The sequence below is a fragment of the Aedes aegypti genome, chromosome 2 (assembly GCF_002204515.2).
Source record: "Aedes aegypti strain LVP_AGWG chromosome 2, AaegL5.0 Primary Assembly, whole genome shotgun sequence".
NCBI lineage: Eukaryota > Metazoa > Arthropoda > Insecta > Diptera > Culicidae > Aedes > Aedes aegypti.
This window is the reverse complement of record NC_035108.1, coordinates 422,538,447-422,557,916: the sequence shown is the minus strand read 5'-3', so window position 1 is coordinate 422,557,916 and position 19,470 is coordinate 422,538,447. Positions and strand designations below refer to the sequence as shown.

General features: G+C 37.0%; 1 protein-coding gene across 1 annotated transcript in view; it reads right to left on the bottom strand.

The window, feature by feature from the left end:
- Positions 1-3,320, bottom strand: part of LOC110677032 (short stature homeobox protein 2-like) — a 42,578-nt gene extending 39,258 nt beyond the window's left edge. Inside the window, exon 1 of the mRNA XM_021847501.1 lies at positions 2,992-3,320. Coding sequence (XP_021703193.1) covers positions 2,992-3,240 — 249 coding nt within the window. The 5' untranslated portion in view covers positions 3,241-3,320. The remainder of the gene's footprint in view (positions 1-2,991) is intronic.
- Between the last annotated feature and the right edge of the window lie 16,150 nt (positions 3,321-19,470).

The window sequence follows — 19,470 nt, the reverse complement described above, 5'->3', positions numbered from 1 at the left end:
CTTACCTTATTGCTACTAGAACCATTGCAAAATCTAACAGTTCCCCATCTTAAGGGCCCCGGGGTTACAGTTCAGAACCTTCTCACCAATCACTCTGATTTTTTTTTATCTGAGCTTGCACAGATGGTACAAAACTGAATTGGAAAGGTCACTGAGGCTCAATGCTTGATCTCTGAGATGAGTGCATCTGAAATCACGAATTAGCAAGCGGATTTTGTATGAGACGAGGACTCCGAACTGGTTCAGCTTAGTGAATTGTTGCATTCCAAATGAAAATCACGCAAAACTTTTCAAAAGGACCTTTCTGACAATGAGAGGCTTTCTAGAAAACTCTTTTGTTGTTAGCTAAGTTACCTTTACATTTTTCGTCGAACATTACGCAAATATTATGTAGTAGTCCACACCATAATCTTTCGGTCTGTAGATATTAAGGTTGAAATTTTTACAATGACACCATAATTAAGGAAAGTGGACGAGACTTTTGCGAGAAATCATGGTTTCAAACTATACGAAAAATGATGCACCCTAATGGAAAATGAGAGAAACTCCCTAATGAAATATGTTAACAGTGTCCTACGATGATGTCGCATATCAAATGGAACTAGAGGTGAATGAATTCAGAGGAATTTAAAGCCTCTCTAAACAAAAATGATGACAATGGCCTACGATTATAAAAGAGGTTTTAAAATACTATTGTGCTAAAAAAGGATCAAATTCAAAATTTCTTGATTTTTTTTATTTAATTTTCGGCAAACACCAATGGAAAATAAGTGAGCCACCCTAATAAAATATCACGAATCTAATGAAGGAAATGCCCTACGATGATGAAAGAGGTGATAAAATACTATTGTTTTTAATATCCCATTCAAATTATGATTTTTCGACAGAAAGGCCCACCCTAATGGAAAATAAGTGAACCACCCTAATAAAATACCACATATTAAATGTAGAAAATGGCTTACGATAATGTGAGAGATGTCCCAATACTATTGTCTTCAATATTCAATTAAAATTCTTTTTTTTTAATTTTTCAACAAAAAGGACCACCCTAATGGAAAGTAAATGAACCACCCTAATGAAATATCACATATAATATGCTTTCAGTGGCCAACAATGATATAGGATACGTTTCAGTACTATTGCCTTGAATTTCTCAGCAATTGAATTCAAATCGTTCATTTCAAATTCAATTCACTCCCCCAATTCAAAAATTTTCTAAGTCCCAGAAGTTCGATTTTTTCAAAAAAAATTTTTCCAGATAACACCAGATCTCGACGTTTCATGCATTTCTAAGACATCTGGCATCAAAAAAAAAATTTCGATTTCGGAAATTTCATGTACCCCCCCCCCCCCCTTGGGAGATTTTTCATGGGTCAAAAAAGCCAAACTTTGACCGCTTTGGGGGTCCACTTAATGGAGTCCGATTGAGCTCAAATTTTGCATGGGGACTTTTTTCGAGGAGATAAAACTTTTGAGCACTACCTTTTTTTGAAATTCGAAAAATCGATTTTCATTGGCACCCTAATGTACATATGAACAATATGTAATCCTCCATATAGGATAATTTTACTTATAAAAGTCATAAGTTTGCTGATAACATTCGTTGAACTATTCATAGACGGACACTTCATTTTTATGGATCTTATGCCACCATCCAAGGTATTATTTATCGCTGTAGATTTATACATGGATTCCTACAGGAATTCATCCAGAGATGAATCCAGGAATTCCGATTGAAAATTCTGTAGAATTCAGACTGATATCAATAAATCGGTTGCACATTTTTCATTATATTTAAATTTTATTTTTCGATAAATGGAACTAAAATTAATTTTGAAATATGTGTTTGTAAAAATATTCCTTTTAAAATGAAGCGTACAATTTCTACACAAATCCCTCCAGCAACAATTCGGGAGTTTTTCACGGTTTATTCTAAACCATCCATCATGATTTTGACATCATACAAAATCATCGTGCTACGAGATGAGGAGAGAGTGGGCAGTTTAGTAAATGGCTGGGAAAGCCCACAATGCGAAGGAAAACATCCAGGTTTCATCAGTGAAATGTATTTGAATTAACATGAAAAGTTGCACGAAAATAACGATACTGCAATCTAACAACAATGTATTGCAGTTTGGAGCGATTCGTTTAACTTGGATTCTTATTCTAAAATGAACCTGCAGTACGAATACAGCATTCAAAACTGATACAACAAAATCCCTTCTCCCTCATTTAAACGATTCACAAATCTGCCATTCAATTTGTTAAAGTGGTCTATAAAAAGTACAAGCATTTCTCACCCTTTTCCACACCCCGAAGCTTTTAACCCCGTCATGTAATCCCCTCTAATAGTTATAGCCAGTCAATAAAACTCAATTACCACCTTCCTGACAACCAACCGAGGCAACCCCCTCGGTAAAGCTGATCAGTAACTGGTACCGTTTTGACTCATATTCCGAACACTTAAGGCCAACAGTGACTTCAAATGCATCTGATGGGCATACATTAGCTGATATTTGTGAACATTTTAAATTCTTTACAAAGTCTAGCTGTTAGCTGTTAAGTTTGCTGAAGAAATTGTTTATTTGAACTAGTAAATTACTGGTTTTACGTTAAAGTATGGAACGACATTTTGATTCAAATGCCGAACACTGTGTGCATTCTGTCTCATATTCCGAACATCTTGATTCAAATTCCGAACAGTACGAATAAATTGTATTCAAATGAAAAAAATAACGAATAAATTCATCTGAGCTAGTTCTACAGGTCTAGAACTAGAGAATCATCACTACTCCCGAGGAAGAAAATAGATTGAAAGACCTCAAAACTGAATTGGAATTAATTGCCATTTCCTGGTAATTTGATGACATATTTCAGCGAAACATTTCAACCAAATCGCCATACAAAAACCGAGTGTTCGGAATATGAGTCTCTTCGGAATTTGAGACAAAACGGTACATTGTGTGAGCCTGCATTCTGAATTCCACTTACTTGCACCCTAGCCTCGCTCAGTCCCAGCCGTTGACTAAGTTCCTCCCTCATGAAAGCATCTGGATAGTGCGTCTCCTCAAACAGTCGTTCCAGTTCGTTCAGCTGCTCCAGTGTGAAATTGGTTCGCGAACGACGTTGCTTGTTGTTGGCCAGACTGCCCAGTCCTGTTCCTCCGATGCCACCGTTGAGAAGCGAATCCACCGATGCCGATGGCCCCGGGGACGACTTGAGCTTGTCGTTGTAGTCCATGGTCGGGTCGTTGGAATCCTGGTCCTGATCTGCACCGCGGTCATCGTCCGCTCCTGGCGAAATTGAGTCACGTTTTTCTGTGAGGGGAGGACGTGACAGAGATTGAGATATAGATGTTTGAAAAATGTTTGTTCCTTGGTGGAAGATTTGATTAATGATTGTGTCGGCGGTATAAAACTGTAATTTTTCTGGAGTTGATAATCTTTCATTTCATGAGTACACGCAGTTATGACCTTTGACCGCAAAATTCAGGTCGTATCAATATAATCATTAGTCATGCATTTCAGCCAGTTTGTTTTTGAAGGTATTAAAGCAGGAGTTTTCAGACTTTTTCACTCGTGGACCGGTAATTTGTTGCGCTAAGCACCTGTTACCATCTGAAATAAGGAAATTTTGGACACGCGTCTATAATTTCAACGGAAATTATGAAATGTAAAAATTGTTCATTATAAAATAATAAGTATATCTGGCAACACTGTCATTTTACATTTGGTTGGAATAGCGTTTTTGTTTAATAAAACACACGGCTAGTCTGAAATAATATATAATGTCTTGTGAAAATATTATAAACTGGCAACACTTGCCATTTTTTAATCGTTGAAAGGTTGTGTAATTCTTTAATACATTACGTTAACTTTGCGTAGAACTATAATCTTTTTGTCAAAATGCAATATACTTTGAGATTTTCAATGGAAAATTCGAACTTTTTTTAAATAAAAAAAGTACTCATTCGAAAAAATTTGATTTGGAGTTTAAAAATTGAAAATAATTTTATTTATTTGGAAACATTGTATCTAAAACATATAGTCGTTCAGGACTCCTCAAACGATTTTAATCAAACATATTAAAGGTATTTTTCTCTATGTCTAATAGATTTGAAGATTGATATTTAAAAAGGTGAGAAAATAACAAGTTTTGTCAAATTTGCAATCACTGGGGTGGCCCGATAGGTGTTTTTTTGCCTGTTGTAACATTTTGTCGAAATCGGTGATGGTAAATAAGATGTTTATTCTTCTTTTTTTGCGGAGACTTGGTATGGAACGATTATTAATACAATCTCCTGTCCTAATAAGATTCTGAAACGGTATGGTATGCATACCGGCATTAACTAAATTTTATGTAAATTCAATAAATGAACACCAGCTATACGTTTTCCCTCTTCATGGTTATTGCAACATAAAAAAGCATCCCTCCCCTCTCAACTGCACGAGTAACCTAATCAAATTGATTACAGTCGAGTTCATAAACGAACCCTTCCGTACCCCGCGTAAACCCCTTTCAAATCAGGAAAGAAAAAGAAAACGAGTTAAGTGTTGCAGTAAATCCCCGGCCCATCCCCCTCCTGGTGAACCAATTTTATTTGAATGCCGACGGAAGCTGGAAATCACTTCTTTTACCGCTGTACTTCCTGTGTACCTTGATTTAGGGGAAAGTGACTAAAATGCGCCTTTGAGAGAAAACTTTATGTCTAAGGAATAATTCGTCTCTTTATTCTGCCTTCATCATTTTTGAAGAAATAATTATTTTAATGGCGTATAATAAGATAAGGTATCAATTTATCAACCCCTTCTCCTAACTTCATTATAAAGCGGAAAGGCATGGTGCCCCGCAGGCGATCAAAGCCAAACACCGACTAACTCTGGGTGTGAATGAGGAAAAGTCTTGGATACAGCGACAAGCACACCGGTCTCGAAGAAATTATGTCGATTTCTATCTTCTTCCACTTGCTACTTAAGTGAAGGTTTTAGCCAAAGAAGACGTTCAATTTGCTTAATTAATTAATTGGTTGAACCGTGTAAGATGACTTAATTAAATGAAGAGCTACGAACTCTCTGCTGCAGAGCGGAAGTGCTTCTAAATGAGACGGAGTTTGAAAGTTTAATATTTTTCAGATAATTGTAGAATATTCTGAGTTTATTCAAGACAGCGAGGGTATTTAGGAAGGCAGAAACATTGTTAGGCAAAAACTACACGTTTTTCATGGTCATGGGAAGTAACTGAAGGTTTACAAATATCTTTGGTGAAATGTTTGTGCCTAATCGTCGAAGGCTTAGAATTGAGGGAAAGTCCAAGCAAAACGGTGCGTTTTCGGGATGCCGAGAAGTTTCGCTGTTTGCGTTGTGCGAGTGTGAAAAGATATTCGTATTCAGTCGAGGATGGTTACCAACTGGTGAGCTCGTTTGTTGCTTATGATAACACATTTTTTTATGAACGCGTTACTTTTATGTAATTTTTTTAACAAAATATGTATGATTCGTAGGGCGATCCAAATTTGAAAAATGTTGTAAATTCCAAGCTCCCATATGCTGCTTACCACCCTTACCATAAAAATAGTGTTATGTGAAATTTTCAGCTTTCTAGGTGGTGATTTAAAGGCAATGTAGGTTTATCTGGAAATTACTATGGAGGAATTTTGATAAATGTTCCAAACACGTTAGTACTGTAGTACATATAAGTAGAAACTTATCATCCCATATTGAAAACTCATTCTTCAAATCTTTATGAAGTATGTTGCTGAAGAAACAAATCTCTTTTGAGCTAATTTAGATTGGGATTTTGTACATGTTTGCAGGGCTATAATCCCATATTAAGCTAAATAATAGCAAACTAACTCATGAATATCTCTTCTGCTATCCTTCGGATTGAATTTCTCTCTTGAGAAAATTTCTTTATTATGGTTTTAAGAATGAGTTTTTACTATGGGATAATAAGTTTGTACTTACATTACAGTACTAGCGTGTTTTGAACATATCTCAAAATTTCTCCATAGTAATTTCCATATAAACCTACATTGTCTTTTTGGTAGAATTAATTGTCAGGCAGAGATGATACTGCACGCCAAATCTCTTAGGCGTCATCCATTTATTACGTAACGCTAAAATTTTAAAATTTTAGACCCCCTCCCCCCTTCGTATCTGCCACAGCTCATTTCTTTTAACTAAAAAGATGATGAGTTTGCAAGTTTTACCCTTGGAATTTATCTAGGGTCATTCGCATGGTAATCGTCTGGTGCGTTGTTGGACGGCCCTCTTGTCGACGAAGGACTCCTCGAGTAGCCCTCAGTCTGTTAAACAGGATGCGCGACAGAATTTCGTACTCCGAATTCATCAGGGTAATTGGCATACTCCAGTTTGTGTTCTTCCATGTAGATAGGGCGTATGAGGCCATCTAATCAGCCGGTGGGCTTTTCTTTGTCCTCCCATACCTTCAGAAGTACTCGGTGGATCGACTGGTAAAGCTGCTCACTTCCGTGCTTGAGAGCTCGATCGGGATCTCGTCCTTCACAGCAACTTTACAGTAATTCAGCTTGCTGATAGCCATTTTAACCGCATCTCCTCGGTGGGTCTACAGTATAATGATGCAAATTTTGAAATTTGGGCTCCCCTATGCTTAAACAATTTTTATTATGGTAAATAGCATCCTCCCAAAGTTTGAAGTGATTCGGAAGAAATTTGACTGTGCACACGCCATTTGAAGTTTATATGGCAATTACTATGGAAAACGCCAACCTTTTGTGTTCAGCCCTCTATCTCGTCGTCATAATATTTTATGGAAAAGTGAACACATTCTACTCATGTGAAATCCTTTCAGCTACAACTTTGCCGCAGACCACATTTTGATTGGACGTCTGTACTGTAACGTACTGTAATATAAGTTAATCAAATTTTGGGAGAATGATTTTTATCGTAATTGACATAGTTTGAGCATTGAGGTGCGGCTTATTTTTCAAAAGTTCTCAAAACCAAAAATTCGTATGCTCTACTGAATTCTAATCACATTAAAAGAGAAATCTCAAAATATGAACCAAAAATATTAACATTTAGAGGTGGCGCAAGCGTCTTGAAGGTGAATTTTCAAGTTATGAAAAATGTCCTTCAGTGAAATTAACATAACTTTGTAATTTTTCAACCAATTTTGAAACTTTTAGCATCAATACCTTAAAAATTAAATTTGTAAAAACTTTGTACAACATCGAATTTGCCTAAAATCAAAAGTAGTTTTAGTTAAAAATACTTTTATCCAAATTTTTCCTCATTTTACTAAAAAAATCATTTTTGTTTGACCATAACTTCATAATTACTCAATCGATTCCGAATCTTTCTTCATGTTTCTGAAGCAAATTTATTTGTTTTTAAATTGTTCATACAACACATTTTTCTAAAAAATGGTTTTGACTTAGTAATTCAACAAGAACTATCCAAAGACATGATTTTTCAATGAAAAAATCAAATTTTTTTATTGATTATTTAAGTTTTTTTTCGACGTAAATTGCATTTTTTCTATTAAACTTAAATTTATAAAGCATCTTGCCTTAATTACGAGTTGAATTGTGCATATATATTTTAATATACGCAAAAATATTTTTGTTGCAGAATTTCTTAAAAATTATTGCAAAGTCATTCACAAAGGTTAAACAAATGAGAAAAACCAGTTTCAGCTTTAGAGATAATATTTAACTGGCAAAAAATTAAAAAAAACTGGCATTTTTCGTTAAAAAATCATGTTTTTGTTCAGTTTTTGCTAAAAAACTTGGTCAAGACATTTTTTTAGTAAACTGTATTGTATGAAAGGTTTAAAACCAATTGAATTAGCTTCAAAACCATGTAAAAAGATTTGGAATCGGTTGAGTAATCATGAAGTTATGGTCAAACAAGGTTGAAATTTTTAGAAAAATGAGGAAAAATTTTGAATAAATTACTTGTAACTAAAACTATTTTTGATTTTAGACAAATTTGATGTTCTATAGAGTTTTCATAAATTTAATTTTGAAGGTATTGATGCTAAAACTTTCAAAATCGGTTGAAAAATAACAAAGTTATGTTTACTTCACTGAAGGTCATTTTTCATAACCTGAAAATTTACCTTCAAGACGCTTGCGCCACCTCTAAATTTTAATATTTTTGGCTCAGATTTTGAGGTTTCTCTTTTAATATGATTAGAATTCAGTAGAGCATACGAATTTTTGGTTTTGAGAACTTTTGAAAAATAAGCCGCACCCTATTGAGCATAGGGGAGCAGAAATTTCAAAATTTGCATCAGTCTAGTCTACAGCTTGTTCCTCATCATCAATGTTCATTCTGTTTCTGCTGCATTTCAATTTTCACCGTTCAACAATTGCCAAAAGTGCTCCTTCCATCTGGCTGCCATCGCCGTTTTATCGGTCAGCAAATTCCCATCTCGATCATTGCACATGGTGGGCACTGGTACGGTACTGTGCCACGTCATTGGCCGTTACATAAAATCTCCCCATATCGTTCCGGTTCATGCTATCTATCCTGAGCGCCAGCTACCACACTCTCTTCCTGCTGAGTTCTCTTTCTGTGACGGATTCGCTTTTCTTCGGCTTTCTCTGCCGTGTACCGCTTTCTGTTCTGTCGACATTCATCATTTCTGTCACTCTCTGGCACTCTTCATCGAACCAGTCGGTCGTTTCGTCTTCATCGTTGATCAGTGCCAATAACTACGCACGCCGTTGTTGTCACAGCTTTGTTGTTAGGGTCCTACAGGCTGTCAACATCTCCAAAAACGTTGATTCTACTGCCAACTGCTCGTCTAGCTGCTGGTGGTACTGTGCAGCTACCCAATTTGTCGACAAGCGTTGGATATTGAAGTGTATATCGAAGTGTATAAATCGTAGAATAAGTGCGCTGAAGACATCAACAAAACGGGCGTATTTTCTTAAGTTTTATGATATTAAGGCGATCGTCTAATGGGTTTGAGCGATTTGAAATTTGTATGGGAGTGAAGGCGTTATGCTGACTTTAGACCATTGGTCTGCTTAAACCTGGCCGAATTTGGTCATATAAAACCTTTCACGCTACGAGGGATCATGTTTCCTTCAAATCGTGGAAAAAAGTTTTCCAAAATTTTCCTTGGTTTTTCCAGCTTACTTCGGCGAAACAAGCAAAGTCGGGAAAATTTTGCCATTGAATGACTTTCCACGTGTATTGCTCAAAAATTATCGCGGTGACCTATATATTTTTGGACATGAAATAGTTTGTATGAATCATTGGAAGCTGATTGATGAGTTTTCTAGAGAAATAGATATAGTTTTCCCGGAAAATTCATGGTTTTCCATTGCGTGCCAAAACGAGAAAATACAGCATATATTGATACTAAAAAGTTTAACACAATTGCCCAAAACAGAATTTTGAAGTATAAGCATTTGATATCAAATGAAAACTGAACTGTATTTTCAGCTTTCCTCGTGGTTTTCCACGATTTTCCCAAATAAGAGTAATATTTTTTTATCATAACTCCTGCCTGTTTGTATATGTGAGTAGTGGTACATGGTCTTTGTCCATTGATTTCTCTGAGAAAATACGATATTTGATCAAATTTTTTTCGATGTTTCCATCGATCATAATGTCCTCCACAAGATTGTGGCGAAAAACCTGTTGGTTGCATATAAAATATAGCTGAAAACAGTAATCATAATATTGTGCAATTTTTTCGCCCATGAATTTATTTACGAATGGGAGAATCAAAGCTGAACCATAAAGTAACGCCCGTTTGTTGCGCGACAAACCTCACATGTATTGGTATATACGAGGGGATGCCTGATAGTATTGCGCTCTGAAACAAATATTTGGAACGTCATGACTCTTTCTATGCAATACTTGACATGCATAAGAGATGCTTTATTGTAATCAGACTCCTATATCAGGTTGAATTGAATTGTACTTTGCAGTCATTCAAATAGTGGATCGATATTGACCTGAACATAACATGTAAAACCCAAATTTTTGTCAAATTTTGGTTGATGGATTTCTGCTAAAATATTGCAGGTTTTGACTGCCTTATCTTTCACAATATGATAACGAAAAATTGATGGACTGGTTTTGTACGTATTGTACGGTTACATTAAATACATTGAAATAAATTTGTCATACATAGTCACATGTTGTTGTTGTTTATGCTTGTGATTTGTGTCAAGCCAGGAGCTAATGTCATTGACTCAACGGAAACTCGTTTGTAAAGATCAAGAAACACATGTTTTTGATATGTAATTCTTTGTTCGCCAGTATTATAAATAATCCATCAACTCACCCCTCATATGCTGCATTATGTTGCATACATCCGCTGCAGCATCTCGATGCAACGGCTTTTGTCGCACGCAAACAACCATACAAAAGAAAGGCATCTCCTTTCATATGGGCCTGACTCATTTTGTACAATATAAGTTTGCTATATTATGAACAATTATTTTTCGGAAATTGTGTCGTAAGAGTGAAACAATTGATAATTATTATCGTTAGTGATGTTTACAGGGTTATTCTTATCAGATGAGATAATTTTGTATAGGCATTGACAGGAAATTGTTAAAATAAATTACGTCCTATTCATATTAGCTACTGTAATCGTGTCCTGTGCTCTACGGTATGGCAATGGCACGGCATGGCACCGCGAGATACATCGCTCGTTGAAGCTTATTCGTACTTTCGAAAACATGCTTTCATTTTCATTTCAAACTATACGCTTAGAAAAATATACCACCGCGTTTGTTATTTTCGCTCAGAGATAAGTAAATCCATATTTGGGGTCGTGATGTGAAAGAACAAAATAATTAGCCTCGTTCTGAGTGAAAATTACAAACTCGATGTGTATATGTTTGAAGGGGGTGCAAAATTCAATTTAAAATATAATGTTTCTTGTTAAAATAGCAACAGAGCAATAGAATTGACAAGCTTTTTTTCGATTGCTTTAGTGTTTCTTCACCGAGGCAGAACCACCTTCGCAGTTATTGATTGAAACCTATCTGTTACAAAGTTGCCTTTTTTGCGTTCGTTCAACGCTAGAAACTGATTTCTAGGAATTGCCATTACCAAAATACTCTAGGGTATAGACCATCCGGGGATCGAACCCAAACACACTTTGCTTTGCGATATATCCACGAGCGTAGACTTTTAATTACTAAGGAAGATACTTTAATTATTATCAGACTTCTAGAATTTATTCAACTATTTATCAATCGAAATCCTTATAGAAAAGCCAGTGTGTCAGTAAATTGGATTTTGTATTAAAACGTATACCTATCTCCGATGAATACGACATTTTTTGTCGCATAGATAGCCTCTAGTTTAGTCAATTTGTCAAATTTCAGCTTCAAAGTGATAATATTGAGAAGTCAAATAAATAACTAAGTTTACGCAAAACAAATAGCTCCCTTATATTTTCCTATTACCATTGATATCATGGTTTTTATCTGTTTGTTTCCATTTCTACATCGACGGAAATATATCTTCCGAGGATTTCTGGAATACTTTCATTGTTGCGGACTTCCACTTGCATATTCTATATTCATGCAAACAGTATTAGAGGGTCTTGTCCCGGGAATCCCGGGACAAAAATCCCGGGAAATCCCGGGATCTAAAAAATCCCGAATCCCGGGATATTTACGAAAATCCCGGGATTTCCCGAAATTTCATGTTGTATCGATGTATTGATTTTTTTTTCTGGTATGTTAGGAAAGTAATTTTCAATAAAATTTGGCAGGTTTCTCAACGGTTTATTTCATTTGTCAACAAATGCTTTGGTGGTTGAATTTTTCATTATGTTAAAATTTTACCGATGCCATTTTATCTTCCCGTAACCGTTTTAGTTTGCCCGATGTACCTTACATTTTTCCAGGACTTACATGCCAAATAAATAAAAAATAAATGAATAAATAAATAAATAAATATATAAATAAATAAATAAATAAATAAATAAATAAATAAATAAAAATAAACAACAAGGTAAATAAGTTGCATAGTCATTGGAGTAGATTTTAGTAGAATTTGTAAAATTAAAGAGTGATTGGTATCATCTGTATCTTTACTTTATGCATTACGTTTCGTTTCAAATTACTTTAAAAAAAAATGCCCATTGACTTCAACTGTAAATTGATAAAATATTGTTGAACGAAATCTGAGATAGCATTGGTTTTGTCTATTATAATTTAACTTAACCTTCAAAAACAGGTTTGGTTATTATGACTCTGCTCTATAAAACTAAACATTGCTGCAATACCCGCTCCGGCCGTTCTAAAGTCGTTTTGGAAGCATTTGATTTTTGTCCCGGGATCCCGGGAAATCCCGGGATTTTGAAAAATAAAATCCCGAATCCCGGGATTTTTTCGAGCCCGGGAAACAAGACCCTCTAAACAGTATATTTCTATAACGAAGTATGAAGAAGGACTGCTGGAGATCTTCACAGCCATATCTGACAACAAAATACTGGTGATATTCACAAAAATGTGGTATTGAAATACCCATCATTTTTTTTTCTCTTTTCCTGAATTTACGAAATACTGGTAAAAGCTGAAGAGTTCTATAACATATTTGAGCAGGACGGGAACTTCTGAGATTATTGAAGTTTTTTTGGCAAATGGTCCGTTCATTAATTACATGTTTTTTTTTCTATATTTAGACCCCGTGGTCTATTGTACTTACGAGTAAAAAAACAAATGTGTATGGAACGCGGTCTTTGGCCAGATCCCTCCCAACCCTTCTCTCGAGAAAAGGCCGAAATTGGACTGCCCGAAATTGAATTTATCATTTTGAACAATCATGACTGTAGAGAATTTCTCTGGGCATTTATTTATTTGAGGATGTTTATAATCATGAAGAATATTTGACTCTACGGAGTGCATTTTTAGATGCTGAAGAAATCGTGTTTAGTTTCGCAAACCTTCAAAATGTTCTTCAGTCTTCAACCTTATTCTATATTTGATCGTGTGTGTTGCTGAAAATTTCGAAAGTGGTTTGTGGCTGCTAATTCTAGAATGGTTCCTCAACTGATGAGTGTAATTCATGCTTTAGTTTCATATGAGTGAAATATGATAAAAAAATATTTAAACCTGATAGAATGATCAAAGTATTTTGGGCAGACATTTACGCGTATATAATTCGGCCATTTACAGCAAAATCAAATGCAGGTGGCCAAATTATGTACGTGTGTAACACCCCAATGGTACCAATATATTCCTCACGGGGTTTCCAATGGTTCGACACTACATGAGCTGACATGTTTTAAATTAAATCAAAATATACATACTTTTCTCCTAGTAATTTTATATATTTTGTTTTTACGATTTTTTTTTTTTGATTTTACGATTTTTTTCAAAGGCTGATGAATCGCGTTATCTACCATGGTGAATCCATATGCGTGTAACTTTTGATCCCTCTCCATATATATTATATAAAAATATTAAATTGGGGGAGATTTCATTAAGAAATTCCTTCGGGGATTTTATCCAGAGATTCTTTCGGTGACTTCCTCCAAGAGTTCCTCCGGAGATTTCTGCCAGGGATTTCTTTCAGGAATTCCTCTAGAGGCCATTTTTATTCTGGCGATTTGCTCCAGGAATTTTTCTGGAGATTTTTAAGCAAGATTTCCTCCGGGAATTTCTTCAGGAATTTCTCAGGAATTTCCACTTGCAATTCCTCCAGGAATATTAAGAAATTTTTCCGAGGATCTCTAGCAATTCCTATTTCCCTGGAGAGTTGAATCAGGAATTTCTCCAAAAATTTACTCTAGGAATTTCTTCAGGATTTCGTCCGGGAGTTTTCTCCATAAATTCCACCAGAAATTCCTCCGAGGATTTTATCCGGAAATTTCAAGAACTTTACCGGGGATTTTCCTTGATAATATATAACATATTAGGAGGATTTCGTGCAAGAATTCCTCAGGGGATTTCGTTTAGAAATTCTTTCGGGTATTTCCTACAGGAGTTCCTCCGGAGATTTCCTTTAGAAATTCCTCTGGGGATTTTCTCCAGAGATTTCTTCGGTGATTATTCCAGAGAATTTATCTGGAGTTTTTCTCCAGGAGTTTCTCCGAAACTTCCTCCAGGAATTCCTCCGGAGATTTCTTCCAGGAATTTCTTGCAGGAACTCCTCTAGAGGCCTTTTATGTTTTGGTGATTTGCTCCACGAATTATTCCTGAGATTTTTTCCTCGATTTCCTCCGGGGAATTTCTTCAGGAATTCCTCAGGGGATTTCCAATAGCAATTCCTCCAGGGATATTCAGAAATTTTTCCGAGGATTTTCTTTAGAAATTTCTTCGTTTATTTCAAAGATTTTATCCTGAGATTTCCTCCAGAATTTCATAGAAGAGTTGAACCAGGAATTTCTCCGGAAATTTACTCTAGGAATTTCTTCAGGATTTCCTCCGGTAGTTTTCTCCAACATTACCTCCGGGGATTTCCTCTGGAAATTTTAAGAACTTTACCGGGGATTTTTTCTGGTAATCCCTCAGGGTATTTCGTCCAAGAATTCCTCTGGGGATTTTGACCAGAAATTCTTTCGAGGATTTCCTACTGGAATTTCTCCTGAGATTTCATTATGAAATTCCTCCGGAAATTTTCTCCAGAGATTCTTTCGGTGACTTCCTCCAGGAGTTCCTCCGGAGATTTCTGCCAGGGATTTCTTTCAGGAATTTCTCTAGACGCCATTTATATTCTGGCGATTTTCTTCAGGAATTTCTCAGGGGATTTCCACTTGCAATTCCTCCATGAATATTAAGAAATTTTTCCGGGGATTTTCTCTAGAAATTCATATTTCCCTGGAGAGTTGAATCAGGAATTTCTTCAGAAATTTACTCTAGGAATTTCTTCAAGATTTCCTCCGGGAGTTTTCTCCAGAAATTCCACCAGAAATTCCTCCGAAGATTTCCTCCGGAAATTTCAAAATCTTTACCGCGGATTTTCCCTGGTAATCCCTTAGAGGATTTCGTGCAAGTATTCCTCAGGGGATTTTGTTTAGAATTTCCTCCGGGGATTTTCTCCAGAGATTTCTTCGGTGATTTTTCCAGAGAATCTATCTGGAGTTTTTCTCCAGGATTTTCTTCGAAGCTTCCTCCAGGAATTCCTCCGGAGATTTCTTCCAGGAATTTCTTGCAAGAACTCCTCTAGAGGCCTTTTATGTTCTGGCGATTTGCTCCAGGAATTATTCCTGAGATTTTTTCCTCGATTTCCTCCGGGGTATTTCTTCAGGAATTACTCAGGGGATTTCCAATAGCAATTCCTCCAGGGATATTAAGAAATTTCTCTGAGGATTTTCTCTAGAAATTTCTTCGTTTATTTCAAAGATTTTATCCTGAGATTTCCTCCAGAATTTTAGAAGAGTTGAACCAGGAATTTCTCCGGAAATTTACTCCAGGATTTTTTTCAGGATTTCCTCCAGTAGTTTTCTCCAAAAATACCTCCGAGGATTTTCTCCGGAAATTTTAAGAACTTTACGGGGGATTTTCTCTAGTAACCCCTCAGGGTATTTCATCCAAGAATTCCTCTGTGGATTCCGTCCAAAAATTCTTCCGGGGGTTTCCTACAGGAGTTCCTCTGGAGATTTCATTAAGAAATTCCTCCGGGGATTTTCTCCAGAGATTCTTTCGGTGACTTCCTCCAGGAGTTCCTCCGGAGATTTCTGCCAGGGATTTCTTTCAGGAATTCCTCTAGAGGCCTTTTATATTCTGGCGATTTGCTCCATGATTTTCTCCGGAGATTTTTCAGCAAGATTTCCTCCGGGAATTTCTTCAGGAATTTCTCAGGGGATTTCCACTAGCAATTCCTCCAGGAATATTAAGATATTTTTCCGAGGATTATCTCTAGCAATTCCTATTTCCTGGAGAGTTGAATCAGGAATTTCTCCGGAAATTTACTTCATCCAAAAATTTCTCTGGGGATTCCGTCCAGAAATTCTTTCGGGGGTTTCCTACAGGAATTCCTCCGGAGATTTCATTAAGATGGGATTTTATCCAGAGATTCTTTCGGTGACTTCCTCCAGGAGTTCCTCCGGAGATTTCTGCCATTGATTTTTTTTTTAGGAATTCCTTTAGAGGCCATTTATATTGTGGCGATTCGCTCCAGGAATTTTTCTGGAGATTTCTTCAGGTATTCCTCAGGGAATTTCTTTAGGATTTCTTCCGGGGGTTTTCTCCAGAAATTCCTCTGGGGATTTTCTTCGGAAATTTCAAGAACTTCACCGGGAATTTTCTCTGGCAATCCCTCAGGATATTTCGTCCAAGAATTCCTCTGGGGATTCCGTCCAGAAATTCTTCCGGGGGTTTCCTACAGGAATTGCTCCGGAGATTTCATTAAGAAATTCCTCCGGGGATTTTCTCCAGAGATTCTTTCGGTGACTTCCTCCAAGAGTTCCTCCGGAGATTTCTGCCAGGGATTTCTTTCAGGAATTCCTCTAGAGGCCATTTATATTCTGGCGATTTGCTCCGGGAATTTTTCTGGAGATTTTTCAGCGAGATTTCCTCAGGGAATTTCTTCAGTAATTTCTCAGGGGATTTCCACTAGCAATTACTCCAGGAATATTAAGAAATTTTTCCGAGGATTTTCTCTAGCAATTCCTATTTCCCTAGAGAGATGAATCAGGAATTTCTCCGGAAATTTACTCTAGGAATTTCTTCAGGATTTCCTCCGGGAGTTTTCTCCATAAATTCCACCAGAAATTCCTCCGAGGATTTCCTCCGGAAATTTCAAGAACTTTACCGGGGATTTTCTCTGGTAATACCCTAGAGGATTGCGTGCAAGAATTCCTCAAGGGATTTCGTTTAGTAATTCTTCCGGGGATTTCCTACAGGAGTTCCTCCGGAGATTTCATTTAGAAATTCCACTGGGAATTTTCTCCAGACATTATTCCAGAGAATTTATCTGGAGTTTTTCTCCAGGAGCTTCTCCGAAACTTGCTCCAGGAATTCCTTCGGAGATTTCTTCCAGGAATTTCGTGCAGGAACTAGAGGCCTTTTATGTTCTGGCGATTTGCTCCACGAATTATTCCTGAGATTTTTTCCTCGATTTCCTCCGGGGAATTTCTTCAGGAATTCCTCAGGGGATTTCCAATAGCAATTCCTCCAGGGATATTCAGAAATTTCTCCGAGGATTTTCTCTAGAAATTTCTTCGTTTATTTCAAATATTTTATCCTGAGATTTCCTCCAGAATTTCATAGAAGAGTTGAACCAGGAATTTCTCCGGAAATTTACTCCAGGAATTTCTTCAGGATTTCCTCCGGTAGTTTTCTCCAAAAATAAATCCGGGGATTTCCTCCAGAAATTTCAAGAACTTTACCTCAGGGTATTTCGTCCAAGAATTCCTCTGGGGATTTTGTCCAGAAATTCTTTCGGGGATTTCCTAAAGGAATTCCTCCGGAGATTTCATTATGAAATTTCTCCGGGGATTTTCTCCAGAGATTCTTTCGGTGACTTCCTCCAGAAGTTCCTCCGGAGATGTCTGCCAGGGATTTTTTTTCAGGAATTCCTCTAGAGGCCATTTATATTGTGGTGATTTGCTCCAGGAATTATTCCGGAGATTTCTTCAGGTATTCCTCAGGGAATTTCTTTAGGATTTCCTCCGGGGGTTTTCTCCAGAAAATCCTCTGGGGATTTTCTTCGGAAATTTCAAGAACTTTACCGGGAATTTTCTCTGGTAATCCCTCAGGATATTTCGACCAAGAATTCCTCTGGGGATTCCGTCCAAAAATTTTTTCGGGAGTTTCCTACAGGAATTCCTCCGGCGATTTCATTATTGCTCCGTTAAATTTCTCCGGGGATTTCCTCCAGAGATTTGTCTGGAGCTTTTTCCATGAATTTCTCCGGAACTTCCTCCAGGAATTCCTCTGGAGATTTCTTGCAGGAATTCCTCCAGAGGCCTTTTATATTCTGGTGATTTGCTCCAGGAATTATTCCGGGGATTTTTCCAAGGGACTCTTGCAAGAAATTCCATTAAGGATATCGTCCAGGAATTCCTACGGATATTTCATTGAAAAAAAAAAAAAAAAAATCATGCGAGGATTTTCCGCAGAAATTCCATCGTGGATTTTTCGTAAAATTTATTCGGAGATTCCCTTCCATGGACTATTGCTTAGAATCCGCGACTACAAAGTCATGGCTGAAGGTCGGTCGGTCCAGGATCTTTTCGTAATGGAAATTTCCTGGACTTACCTGGGCATAAGGTTCATTCACAAATTTCATAACGCTGAATGAGGTGGTTGGGTGCCCTTGCAATTATACGACTCATAAAAAAAAATGTAGAATATTGTAACAAAAAGCATTACGAAAGGGTGGGTGGGTGTCAAAAATGGCCATTTTCGGCGTTATAAAATATGTGAATAAACCCATAGATTATCATTGTATTTGCCATACGATATATGAATGCAAAATGGCAAATTTGGTAAAGAAAGCTTTCAGTTAGTAACTGTGAAAATGCTCATAAGACCACTAAGCTGAGAAGCAGGTTCTGTTCCAGAGAGAACGTAATATCAAGAAGAAGAAGATCCAGCATCTCTCCTGGGGATTTCATTAAGAAATTCTTCTGGACATTTTCTCCAAAAAATCCTTCGAGATTTTTTCCAGAGTATTTATCCGGAGATTTCCTCCAGGATTTTCTCCGGCAATTCCTCCGGGGGTATCCCCCAAGAACTCCTCCGGTAATTTTCTCCAGGAATTCCTCACAAGATTTCCTCCAAAAATTGCTCTTGGGATTTCCTGCGGGATTTTCTCCATAGTTCCTACAGGATTTTTTTTTTCGGAGTTTCTATAAAAACATATTGCTGGAGGAATTAGCAATTGCTTCGGAGTCCCTGTAGGAATTCCTTTGGAGAATCTTCAAAACATTTTCCTGAGATCCTCGTAGAATTTCTCCGTAGTTCATCTGGGAATTGTTTTGTAACGCCACCGCTATTTTTTTCGAATTTCCTCTGTAGTTCCTCCTGGATTTTTTTCGGAATTTCTGCAGGAATTCTTCAGAGTTCCTCTAGTAATTCTTTTGGGATCCTTCAATTACAAATTTTCCAGGAGTTACTTCTGAAAATTCTATACATTTCCTCCGGGTAATCCTCCAGAGTTCTTTAGGCAATTTCTCATTAATTCCTCCGGAAATTCCTCTAGACGTCCTCCTGTGATTCCTCCGAAGTTCTTCGTGGTATTACATCGGAGTTCCTCCTGGATTTTTTAAGTTCTTCGAGAAATTCTTCTGTATTTCATTAAGCAATTCCTTGGAACTTCCTCCAGAAATTCCTGCATGAATTTATTCGATGTTTCTCTAGAAACGCCTCTGGAGTTCCTACGGAAACGCACTCGGAGTTTCTTCAGGAACGCATCGGGAGTTCCTCTAGGAACTCCATCTAGAATTCCTTCGGAATTCCTCCGGGAATTCTTTTGGCGTTCATCCGGGTATGCCTTCGGAAGATTTTTTCCATGAAATTTTCCGGGATTTTCTAACAAGAGCTCCTCCGGGGAT